Below are 12,968 nucleotides of genomic sequence, written 5' to 3' on the forward strand. Positions count from 1 at the left end.
AGGAAGCTGTGGTCCATTCTGACCCTAACACCTTTCATCTGCCACAATAGCCTTATTCTCTTGTGTCTTTTGGTTAAATGTACAGCATTTGCAGAAGAAGATGGAGTGGCTTCTGCTCAGCAGCAGCAAGTGTATGGCAATTACCCAGCGCATTTGGGCACCGGGATGACCCAGTTCCAGCAATATGCTTACCAGCATTTCCACAGCATGGTGAGGGGTGCCGGCCAAACCATCTGGGAGGCTCTTCAAACCAGTTACCTGGTAGGAACAACGTTCTTCTTTCCCTTCATCCTTATCCCAGGGATGGTCTGGGCTGGACCATAATGTAATTAATCTTCTTCTTTGAGTGGTGTCTGCTTATTCCCACTCTTGGGGTGTCCCCAGTGCTTAATGTGTAATGAAAGCAGTGCTGCAATTATTTTAAATTTCATAACCAACACGGCAACCTCAGATGTTGGGGTGATGACCCGCCAAGCCAAAAGTTGGCATAGTTATGATCAGTGAAACCTTCCAATGCCATTGGAGCATCACATTACACCCTTCTCGCATGATTCCAAATGCTTGCGGGGCAAAGCCAGAAAAGTGATGCTGAGCATCAACTACAATAGTTCCTTCCAGCCATAGTGGCACATGGAGCAGGAACCTCACCTGGTCTATGAACTCAGATTTGTCATAATGTATTGTTTCCAGGGCCTTCTTCACTAGAGTAGCCGTGTTAGTCTGAAACATTAAAAACAATGAGTAGTCCAGTGGCACTAACTAACTATATATATATATGTGTGGGAAAAATCCAGAATCACAGGATGGAACCATATAAGCATCAGAGGCTCATACAGCTGCACGTCCACTAATGTGATCTATGTTATCAAGTGCCAGCAATGCCCCCCTGCCATGTATTTTGGCCAAACTGGACACTCTCTGTAACAAAGGATAAATGGACACAAATCAGATATTATAAATCATACCACACATTGAACCTCCCTAGTCTGGTACCCTCAGGACCTGAGCAGTCCCGAACAAGGGAATTTGCTGGACCGTGGAGGTCAGACATCCAGGCTCTCCCAGGGTTCCCCTCCTGGCCACTGCCCTGTCTGGCTCACCTGCTTGGGTCTTCTGCCCCCAGCCTGCTCACAGGTCTCTGCTCCCTGGCTGTGTCTAGACTGGCAAGTTTTTCCGCAAAAGGAAGTGCTTTTGTGCAAAAAATTGCCAGCTGTCTACACTGGCCGCTTAAATTTCCACAAAAGTACTGACGATCTACTGTCCAAAATCAGTGCTTCTTGTGGAAATACTTTGATGTCCCCGTTCGGGCAAAAGCCCTTTTCCGGAAATGCTTTTGCGCAAAAGGACCAGTGTAGACAGGCAGCTAAGACGTTTTGCGCAAAAGCAGGCTAAACAGAAAAAAGCCCTTTGGGCGCTCTGAGGCTCCGTAGCCAGACTCAGCTTCCCAGACTTCCTGCTAATGCAAGCCGTCTTAAAGCAGATGCAGGCTGCTGAGGTCACCAGGCAGGACCCTTATTTGGATCTCAGGGCTGCGGTCTGCCACGTGGCCCCTGCATCCTCAGCAGCCACCCCGCAGCAGGATGGCAGCTCCAGGGGGGCACCAGCCACCCACACCCCCAGCGCAGGAGGCCCCCAGGGGCCGCAAATGACAGGCCCATTCTGGTCGTCGGGGGAGCTGGACAGCCTGCTCGACCTCTGGCAGCCTGCTGACCCCTGCATGGCCCAGGCGCTTGCCCAGCAAGGCCATCCAGCCCGGACCCTCGAATAAGTCCTGGCTAAAGTCAAGGAGCTGCGCCTGGGCTATGTGCGGGCCAGCGAGGGCCAGAGGGCAGGAGCAGACACCTGCCCCCATTACGACTGGCTCCATGCCATCCTGGGCCAGCCAGCCCCGCAAGCCCCAGACGTGCCCATTGACAGCAGCGTGTGCCCCTCCCCCCTCCCCCCCCCCCGTCACCAGGACCACTGAGGCGGGGGAAGGAGACAGCAATGCATCGGAGGATGAGGCCAGCACTGTCACCCAGCAAACCCCTCCCCAGCAGCTCCGACATCTCCTGCGTATCCTCGGAAGCCGGGGAAGGATCCATCGGTGAGTCTTGCACTTTGCACTCACAAGGGCGGGGGGCAGAGGGTGGGGGGGGAGCCAGGCACCCGAGGGGGGAGGGGGAGAGCATGTCACTCAGGCCACGTGAGCTGCACTCTGTGTAGCATTAGGCAGGAAGCAGCACGTGGAACCAAGTGCAGCCTGGTGACCGAGCGGGATGTGGCCATGGCAGGCAGCTTCAGGGCACGCCTGGGACTGTGCTGCTCACACACATTCAGCGGGACCAGGGGAAGGGTGGATGCCGGCTGGAACCAGCCAGGGCCCCAGGGACTCAGCCCAGAGCCCGCACCTCCGTAAGGGGTGCAGCAAGGAGAACGGCACACTGTCCCATGCCTGGCTGTGAGGCACAGCCAGCTGCTCCTGGGAAAACCGCAGCGTCACAGCCCTTTGAACATGGCCCCCACCGAGCCCCTCGCCTGCTCCCGGTGCCTTGGCTGGCTCTCCAAGGGAAGTCCCCACTGCGGCCACACATGTCCCTGGGCTACGTGTGTGAGGGATAGTAGGAGGGAGAAGGGGGGGAAGCACTCAGGCAGCCCCTAGGGTCGCCTGAGTTTTGCTGCAAAGATGGGACACCCCCCCCCAGTAACTCTCCTGGTTCCATCCAGGAGATATCCCACGTGATGGGGATCTGAGAGCCCAGACCACCTCTGCCAGATGTGCTCCCAGGCACTGTGTGGGGATGCATCTCGCTCCCTATCAAACACCAGTGATTAGCCCAAAGCCTCACAGCCCCCACTGGCAGGGAGTTCCACAGGTTAACGCAACACATGCGCCTTCCCACCCTTCACGGGGCCAGGACCCAGACCGGTGGTTACAATACATGGAGGAGGATGCTACTCCAGGGGTGGTCCTCTTTGCAAACATACAACACGGATGGCATTGGGGGAACCGAGTGGGCTCAAGCCACACTACTGTGGTGTTACCTGGGCTCAGGGGTGGAGGGCCTGCGGTGTGGGGACAATGGCCGGGCTGCCTGTCTGACCCATCCTTTCTTTTCTTCCCTGCAGCGGGACCAAGCACAAGCCAGGCACCCTCCAGTCCGGCAGCAGCAGCACCCCCAGCTGCCCAACCACGGAGGCAGAGGCTCTGCCACCGGGACCAACTCCTACGGCGCCACGAGCAGGCTGTAGAGCGCGTCGAGGCTGCTATCACTCAACGCGTGGAGGTGGACCTGCAGTGGCGCCAGGAGGCCTGGGCCGCCTTCTAGGCCCAGTGCACGTGGATGGCTGACTCCATCGCCACCCTCACTGCCCACATAGCCCATGCCATCCATCATGACATGGCCTTACCCCATGCCCCCGCCATCCCTCCCCTAGCACTGCCCCTGCAATGCCCCCTCCTGCTGCTCCTGCAATAGCCCCTCCTGCCCACCAGCCTGTGCAGCCTGCCCCGATGCAGCCTGCCCCCCATGACCAGGTCCGCCCCCGGAAGGAGCGGTTGCAGGAGCCACCCCTCCGAGGAGTAGCTCCTCCCCCTCCTGGTTGAAGGTCTCCTCCCCCTCTTCCCCTTGTAAATAAAAACATACAAGGTTTTCAGTTGAAAACAAAACGGTGTTGGTTATTGTGTTACTCGAGGTAACCGTAATAAATGATTTGAGATGCCAATTAGCCAACTAAATTTAAGAGGATTACAAAATGCGGACACCAAATACCGTATCTGTCACCGGTCGTTCCTTTAATTGGTCATTGGTTTGTGGCGCATAAATAAATACTGACACTTTTAAGTAAAATTTAAATCACAACTATATTAACATAGATAACAAGCAAGAAAGGTTAAAAGACACACCATCCTGGTGTGCCTGGCAGATGGCAGCTGTATGGGGCTGTTCAAACATCTGTGCCTTGGCTGCCATCCATGCAGGGAGGAAGGCCTCTCCACTCCACAATGTTGTGGAGCATGCAGCATGTGACCAGTACCTACGTTGCATTCCGCTCACCCATCTCGAGACGGGTGAGCAAAAAACGGAAGTGGGCTTTTAAGCGACCGAAGGTGCATTCCACTTGATTTTGGGCCCAGTTGAGGCGGTCGTTGAACCGGGCCCAGTTCTGCTCCAGCCGCCCCGTGTAGGGCTGCATTAGCCGGGGCAGCAGGGGGTAGGTCGCGTCCCTGACGACGCATACGGGCATAGGCACATACCCAACAGTCAACTCCCGCCGGGGGGAGTAGGTACCCGCCTCCAGTCCGGAGTTGCGGAGGATGCGGGCGTCGTGTGCCCTGCCAGCCCAGCCCACGTAGACATCCAGGAAGCGGCCCTGGTGGTCCACGAGGGCCTGCAGAACAATCAAGCAGTACCCCTTCCTGTTCATAAAATGGGCTTCTCGATGCTCCGGGGCCTGGACGGGGATGTGGGTTGCATCCAGGGCTCCCCCACAGTTGGGGAACCCGAGGGCAGCGATGCCGGCCAACGTCAAGTCCACATTGTGCAGGCAGATCACTCTCGGGAGCAGGACATCATTGATGGCGTGGACGACCTGCAGAAGGGTGCAGAGAAACACAAGAAAACACTCACATAAGGCAGTGGTGAGTGTGCACTCCCTTGCCCCCCCCCGCGTGATTCCCTCTGTCCTCACACATGCACACACACACACACACACACCAGGGCCCCCTCGCCCCACGCCCCTCCCCCCACCAGCAGGCCTGTGCAACGGAGGGATGGCCCAAACCCCTGGGTGACCCAGCCTGGAGTCTTGGCTGCCCCTGGGCATGGAGTGCAGCACCCTCCCCGCACTCCGCTCCCCACTCCCCCTGGGACTTACCTCCATGACGATCACACCGATGGTGGATCTTCCCACCCCGAACTGGTGTGCCACCGATCGATAGCTGTCCGAGGTGGCCAGCTTCCATAGTGTGATGGCGACCCCCTTTTTGATGGGGGTGGGTGCCCGCAGCCGGGTGGTGGCTCTGTGGAGCGCAGGGGTGAGCCAGGCACACAGCTCCAGGAACATCTGCTTTTGCATGCAGAAATTCTGGAGCCATTGCTGGTTGTCCCATTGCCCAAGGACCAGCCGGTCCCACCAGTCCATACTGGTGTCCAGTCTCCAGAGTGGCCTCTCCATGGTGGGGTGGGGATGCCACAGGGACTCCATGGCCTCCCTGGTGAGGGAGTCCAAGGGGATCTGCGCCTCCTGGTCCTGGAATGCGAGGGCACCAGCCTGGAGCACCAGCTGCAGGCACTCGAAAATGGCCGGCAGGGGCCAGAGCAGGCACATGGCCACCCCTAGCTCCATGGCAGACAAAGCAAGGCACAAGAAACCAAAACCAGGAAAAAACACTAGGGGGCAAAGGGGTGGTGTCCAAAAGGCAGAGGGGAACCACCAAAACTGCTAGGGGCTGTCAGTCCCTGCAAAGGGTCCTAAACCACGGAGCAGGAGACAAACGGCTGTCCAGCGAGACCCCTTTAAGCACGTGTCTGAAAGGAGCTCCACCCTCCGCCCCCGGAAAGGGCTGGTGCCCTTTTGCCCTCTTCAAAATGGTTCCGGGCTTCTGCTTTTGCGCAAAAGTGCGCTACCAATCTAGACGCGCTTTTCCGCAAAAGCGCATCGTTATAACGGTAACTCCGGGACCAATTTAGATGCTCTTTTCTGCAAATACTTTTAACGGAAAACCTTTTAAAAGGAAAACCTGTGTCTGGCCCGGTGCAGTGCAGCAGCTGCTCCCAGTGTGCCTCAGCCCCAGCCCCGCAAAGGGCAACACCTGCTCCTGGGGTTCCCTGGCCCTGGCACTGCACAGGCTGCCGAGGTTCCCTGCCCCCAGTCACCTGGCCCCACGCAAGGCAGCAGCCACTCCTGGGGCTCGCTGCCACCACTGCCAGGACCTATGCTGGATTGCATCTGCTCCTGAGGCTCCCTGCCCCCTTCTTTCAAGGGGTAGCAGTCTCTCTCGGGGCTCTCTACACACAGGTCATTGGCCCTGCGGACTGCTGCTTGCCAGACCAGATCCATTTCCAGCTGCTCTCAACCTCTGTGGCCAGGGCTTTCTGATCTAGCACCATCTGTGGTCCTGCCGAACCACAGAGTCCCAGACAAGAGAGGTTCAACCAGTACTCAGCAACCTCTACGGTACATTTTAACCTTCCTGTGTACTCATTAATGGATTTTAAAGTAGCCATTCTTCTGCGAAGGAATTTCATATGCCAACTATAGAGAGGGAGTGCAGAATTGACCTTTAAATGCAAATGAACACTGTTTCCCATGGCTTGAATAAAGACTTGAACTGGATGGCCCATTATAAAACCTGCTTTCCTTACACTGAACACCCAACTGACATAAAAAGTGAAGTATGGGACACTTCCAGCCCACTCAGTTAGCCTCATTAGCACAGGCACTACAATTGACAGGTACTCCCCCCACACACCTTTTTTTCTCCACTAAAGCTCATCTGAAGAAGTGGGTTGTGCCCATGAAAGCTCATGATACTATATATATGTTAGACTCTAAGGGTGTGTCTAAACTACATCCCTCTGCCAACAGAGGGATGTAGATTAGGCACATAGCTATTGCAAATGAAGTGGGGATTTAAATATCCCTCACTTCATTTGAATAGAAATGGCCACCGCTTTTTTGCCGACGCGGCACTTTGCCAGCAAAAAGCGGCAGTCTAGATGGGGATCGGCCGACAAGGAAAGCCTTTTCCGACCTATGCCTTATGCCTCGTGCAACAGAATCAGTCGGAAAAGGCTTTCCTTGTTGACCGATCCCCATCTAGACTGCCGATTTTTGCCAGCAAAGTGCCACATCGGCAAAAAGCAGCGGCCATTTCTATTCAAATGAAGTGCGGGATATTTAAATCTCCACTTCATTTGCAATAGCAATGTGCCTAATCTACATCCCTCTGTTGGCAGAGGGGTGTAGTTTAGACACACCCAAAGATGCCACAGGACTATTTGTTCTTCATTAGAAGTAGGATTAGTTAGCTTCTTCAGCTAGACAGTTGTTTTAATTATCTTTAACGCATATGGCAGCTTCACTATTTTTTTGTCCAAGTCAGATTTTTCCTTCAGCAGCCCAGTCCTTATGAGCATCAAAGATTGCAAGCCTTCTTATTTATGTTGGCTCCTTCCAGAGAGTATACAGAAGTGATATTCAGACTGAGGCTCACGAGCTACAAGTAGCTCCTTAATGTGTCTTCTCTGGCTCTTGGCAGCACATGATATTGACACACTGTGATTTAATTAATAACTAATCTAAGTTTTTATTATGTTGTTAATCAATTCAGTTATCAACTTGAAATACATTATTAATTTATTTACTGGGTGAATAATAAATAATGTATAAAAATAGGGCTGCTGATTAATCATGCTTAATCACAGCTTGAATGGCACGATTAAACAGTAACAGAATACCAGTTGAAATATATTAAATATTTTGGATGTTCTACATTTTCAAATACATTTATTTCAATTATAACATAGAATACAAAGTGTACAGTGCTCTTTTTATATTATTCTTTATGTTGGCAATGTGTGCACTGTAAAAACAACAAAAGAAATAGTCTATTTCAGTTAACCTCATACAAATACTGTAGGGCAATCTCTTTATCATGAAAATGCTGTTTTACCTGCAACCTGCCAGTGATGAGGCATGGTGCATGCTTTCAGAAGTATTAAAGGAGCAGATTCAGAAGCTACAGAACCCAACTCACCAAAAAAGAAAATCAGCTGTCTGCCGGTGTCATCTAACTCAGATGATGAAAATAAACATGTGTTGACCCTTCCTGCTTTGGATAGTTATTGAGCAGAATGCATCATCAGCATGGACAGACATGTCCTCTGAAATGGTGGTTGAAGCATGAAAGGTCATATGAATCTTTAGCACATGTGGAATGAAAATATCTGATAAAGCTGGCTACAATCGTTCCGAGCAAACACCAGTTCTCGCATTCAGGTGATATTGTAAAAAAGAGGTGGGCAGCATTATTTCCAGTAAGTTCAACATTCATGATTAAGAGATTTCAATATGGCTCCTGGAATCAGAGAAGTGAAAACATACTATTTAATTTGTTTTTACAATGCAAATGTTAGCAATAAAAATAAATATAGTGAGCACTGTACCTTTTGTATTCTGTGTTGTAACTGAAATATCTGAAAATCTTTTTAATTGCAATTAATTTTAATTGCTTGACACCCCCCAAAACACAAATATAGTAATACTAGAAGAGTTACCTTGTGGTGCTTGGGTCCTTAACTCAAATAATTTTTTTCTTCATTTATATCATTGCTCTGGGGTGGGGCTGGGGCTGAGGGGATCACTATGCAGGCTGCCTTGGGGAGAGAGAACTACCCCAATCCCCTCTCCCACAGCAGGTTGGGACCAGGTGAGAATCGCCCATGGCCACCACAGCAGGAGCGGGCACAAATAGGAGAGGGGTTCGTGTCCCCCTGCTGGGGGACAACGTACAGACAAACAGAAACTTAAGCAGACAAACTCTGAAATATAGAGTAGTTAGCTGCCTCTTTCTCAACCTCTGCCCCCTGCTGCCTCAAATGGGATTATAACTGTCCCAGTTGGTATTTGTGGCTCGTTGTTGCTCCTTGTGGTCACTCCACAGTATCACTGTGCCTCCTCCCAGACCCTTCCCTTTTTATTTTATGAAAAACAATCAAATTCCAGGCATATCCCATTGTCCTGACCTTGCTTTAAGTTATGAGAAAAGGAAGCTACATGCCAAATTTGGTGGTCCTAGCTTTTACAGTTTAAGAGGAGTTCTTAAACAAACAAACTAATGGATGGATGAACATATAGACAGACAGATGCACATGCTCTCTAAAATATATAGTAGACAGTAACTGAAACAATAAATGTACACTATTGTGGCTCTTTTGGATTGTGTTGATCACTAGTTTGGCTCCAGGACTGCTGAGTATTACTGGTGTGTAATTTCAACAGAAGCCACTCAATGATCAGGGGAACCAAAGCAAACAAGGCTGGACTGGCATCAGAAATCTCACAGAGAGCGGGAACAACGGTTCAGTACTGGGGAACAGTTTTAGGATCAAGTGTAGTTGTGGCTGTCTCCCATTTCAAGAGACACTTTTAAAAATTGCACCGTCACAATATTAATTTCCTCCTTGCAGGTGCTGAAATATTGCATCATTGCCCTGATTCATACATTTACCCAGTCCCTGAAGACCATGTACCTCATCCTATTGATTAGCATAGAACACTTTCCAGTCAGCTTTCAGGGCAAGATGCGACAAGTTTACCACACCACAGGAATGCTCTATTCTTCATGTTCTACTCTTGATTCCTTCCAAGACCTTTGTAGACAAATCTTCTCCTAAATATGGAAGAAAGTGACCAAGGAAGAGCATGTGAAAGGTCTGCTGGAGTATGTGGTGTACAGTACACCTCTCTGTTGCTATGTGGCACCCTTCAGTGCTTTCAAAGGTAGAATATAAACAGACCCAACAGAAACAGTAAAATATGGATAAGAAGGTGCAAGAAAAAATATGTGGACTACAGAAGTTTAGAAGCTGTAGGTCAGGACATGGAGGTAATTCATTTATAGAACCATCAAGCATTGTCACATTTGTCAAACGAAAGCTTTGATCTTTGTGAACTTAACTCTGAGATTAGAGCTGAGTCTCCAAACAGTTGAAGTAAATCCATCAATCTAGTTCTTTGGAAGTCCTGTTGTTCCTGAAACCTGCCTCCTGAAATTCATGGAATCGTTTAAATATGGGCTGTGAGAAAGGAAACTAATCCCAGGGTTGTGAGTTCAATCCTTGAAGGGGCCATTTGGGGCAAATCTGTCAGGGATGGTACTTGATCCTGCTATGAGGGCAGGGGACTGGACTCAATGACCTCTCAAGGTCCCTTCCAGCTCTATGAGGGCTGCCCTCCCCCTCCCCTTGATGGAGTTTGTGCTGTGATTGGCAGGTGGAAACTGTTGGCTTCTAATTAAAGTTTGAATTCTAGGAGCCTCTGCTGATTGGCTGAGCCTTGGTAGGGGGAGGGGCTTTATAAGGCAGTGGGTAAGCGACCAAGGAGCTTGCGAACAGGTGAGTGCTAACAGGGAGTTTTGAGAGGCAGTTCGGAAGAGGAGAGGGAAGGGCGGGAGGTTCTCTTGCCTTTCTTTTTAAATCCTTTTCCAGGACAGCAGCGATGGTTGGTGATGGGTCTGCTGTTGTTACCTGCACAGCGTGTGCCATGTTTGTCTTCCTCCCGGAAGAAAGAACGGATTTCATCTGCACCAAGTGCAAGCTGGTCGACATTTTGGAAGAAAAAATTAGAGGACTGGAGGCCCAAGTGTCGACCCTACGCTTGATCAGAGAGGATGAAGACTTCCTCGATAGAAGGCAGCATTTAATCCTTCAAGCATGGCAGGCAGAAGAGCCAGAGAGGGCAGTACGTGACCAAGAAGAGAACTGGCAGCATGTAACTTCTAGAAGGGGAAAAAGGCCAACATGGGAATCCCCTGATGCTATAGAGGTAAGCAATCACTTTCAAGCTCTCTCCACAGGCTCTGCAGTGCTGAAAGTTCTGGAAGGGACCTCACAAGGAAGAAACCAGAAGGGAACACCATCTACTGGAAGGCATGGGATGCGTAGTCCTACGGATGGGGGTTCCATGGCCACCCCCCCCAAAAGGAAACGACGGGTGGTGGTGGTCGGGGACTCCCTCCTAAGAGGGACTGAGCCATCCCTCTGCCGTCCGGACCTGGAATCTCGAGAGGTGTGCTGCTTACCGGGAGCTCGCATTCAGGATGTCACTGAGAGGATTACCAAGCTGATCAAACCTTCGGATCACTACCCCTTCCTGCTTCTCCACGTGGGAACTAATGATAAGGCCAAGAATGATCTTGAGCGTGTTACTGCAGATTATGTAGCGCTGGGAAGAAGGATCCAAGAATTCGGAGCGCAAGTGGTGTTCTCGTCCATCCTCCCTGTCGAAGGGAAAGGACTGGGCAGGGATCGTCGAATTGAGGATGTAAATGTGTGGTTGTGCAGATGGTGTCGCAGAGAGGGCTTTGGTTTCTTCGACCTTGGGACTCTGTTCCGGGCGCAAGGATTGTTAGGAAGAGATGGGATCCACCTAACGAAGAGAGGAAGGAGCATCTTCGTGGGCGGGCTTGCAAATCTAGTGAGGAGGGCTTTAAACTAGGTTCGTCGGGGGACGGTGACCAAAACCCTGAGGGGAGTGGGAAAGTCGGATACCGGGAAGAAATGCAGAGAGGAAGGGGCAAGAAAGGAGGACCCATGTTTCGAATGGAGAAGATAAGACGATCAACTGGTTATCTGAAGTGTTTGTACACTAATGCGAGAAGCCTGGGCAACAAACAGGAAGAACTGGAGGCCCTGGCCCAGTCCAAGAAATATGATTTAATTGGGATAACAGAGACTTGGTGGGATGACTCGCATGACTGGAGCACTGTCATGGAAGGGTATAGACTGTTCAGGAACAACAGGCAGGGGAGAAAAGGAGGAGGAGTTGCACTATATGTAAGAGAGCACTACGATTGCTCTGAACTCCAGTATAAAGAGGGAGAAAAACCTGTTGAGAGTCTATGGGTTAAGTTTAAAGGAGCAAACAACAGCATTGGTGTTGTGGTTGGTGTTTGCTACAGGCCACCGAATCAGGTGGATGAGGTAGATGAGGCTTTCTTCGGACAACTGAGCGAAGCTTCCAGATCGCAGGCCCTGGTTCTCATGGGGGACTTTAATCACCCTGACATCTGCTGGGAAACCTATACGGCAGTACACAGGCAATCCAGGAAGTTTTTGGAGAATGTTGGGGATAACTTCTTGACACAGGTGCTGAAGGATCCGACCAGGGGCCGTGCGCAGCTTGACCCTCTGCTCACAAACAGGGAGGAACTAATAGGGGAAGTGGAGGTGGGTGACAACCTGGGAAGCAGTGATCATGAGATGGTAGATTTCAGGATCCTGACCAAAGGAAGAAAAGAGAGTAGTAAAATACACACCTTGGACTTCAAAAAAGCAGATTTTGACTCCCTCCAAGATCTGAAGGGCAGAATCCCCTGGGATGTTAACATGAAGGGGAAAGGAGTCCAGGACAGCTGGCAGTATTTTAAAGAAGCCTTATTGAAGGACAGAAAGAAACCATCCCGACGCATAGCAAGAGAGGCAAACATGGTAGGAGACCGGACTGGCTTACAGGGGAAATCCTTGGTGAACTTAAGCACAAAAAGGAAGCTTACAAAGAGTGGAAACTTGGACAAATGACCAGGGAGGAGTTTAAAAGTATAGCTCGAGAATGCCGGGGGGTTATCAGGAAGGCTAAAGCTCAAATGGAATTGCGACTGGCTAAGGATGTGAAGGATAACAAGAAAGGTTTCTACAGGCATGTTAACAAGAAGAAGGTGATCAGAGAGGGTGTGCGGCCCCTAATGGATGAAGGAGGTAACCTAGTGACAGATGATGTGGGGAAAGCTGAAGTACTCAATGCTTTCTTTGCCTCTGTATTCACGGACAAGGTCGGCTCCTGGACTTCTGCGCCAAGTGACGCAAGATGGAATGAAGATGGACAGCCCGTGGTGGGTAAAGAACAGGTTAGGAACTATTTAGAAAAGCTAAACGTACATAAATCCATGGGTCCGGACTTAGTGCACCCGAGGGTACTGAGGGAGTTGGCAAATGTCATTGTGGAGCCTTTGGCTATTATCTTTGAAAAGTCGTGGAGATTGGGAGAAATCCCGGATGACTGGAAAAAGGCAAATGTAGTGCCCATCTTCAAAAAAGGGAAGAAGGATGATCCAGGGAACTATAGGCCGGTCAGTCTTACCTCGGTTCCTGGAAAAATCATGGAAGGGATCCTTAAGGAATCCATATTGAGGCATTTGGATGAGAGGAAAGTGATTAGGAATAGTCAGCATGGATTCTCAAAGGGCAAGTCGTGCCTGACCAATC

At 50.7% G+C, this 12,968-nt stretch overlaps 1 protein-coding gene across 1 annotated transcript in view; it reads left to right on the plus strand.

Annotated features, from left to right (window-relative positions):
• LOC102452524 (perilipin-3-like) overlaps positions 1-12,968 on the plus strand; it is a 33,200-nt gene that overhangs the window by 8,799 nt on the left and 11,433 nt on the right. Inside the window, exon 6 of the mRNA XM_075897358.1 lies at positions 86-261. Coding sequence (XP_075753473.1) covers positions 86-261 — 176 coding nt within the window. The remainder of the gene's footprint in view (positions 1-85; positions 262-12,968) is intronic.

This window comes from Pelodiscus sinensis, chromosome 1 (assembly GCF_049634645.1).
Source record: "Pelodiscus sinensis isolate JC-2024 chromosome 1, ASM4963464v1, whole genome shotgun sequence".
Classification (NCBI taxonomy): Eukaryota; Metazoa; Chordata; order Testudines; family Trionychidae; genus Pelodiscus; species Pelodiscus sinensis.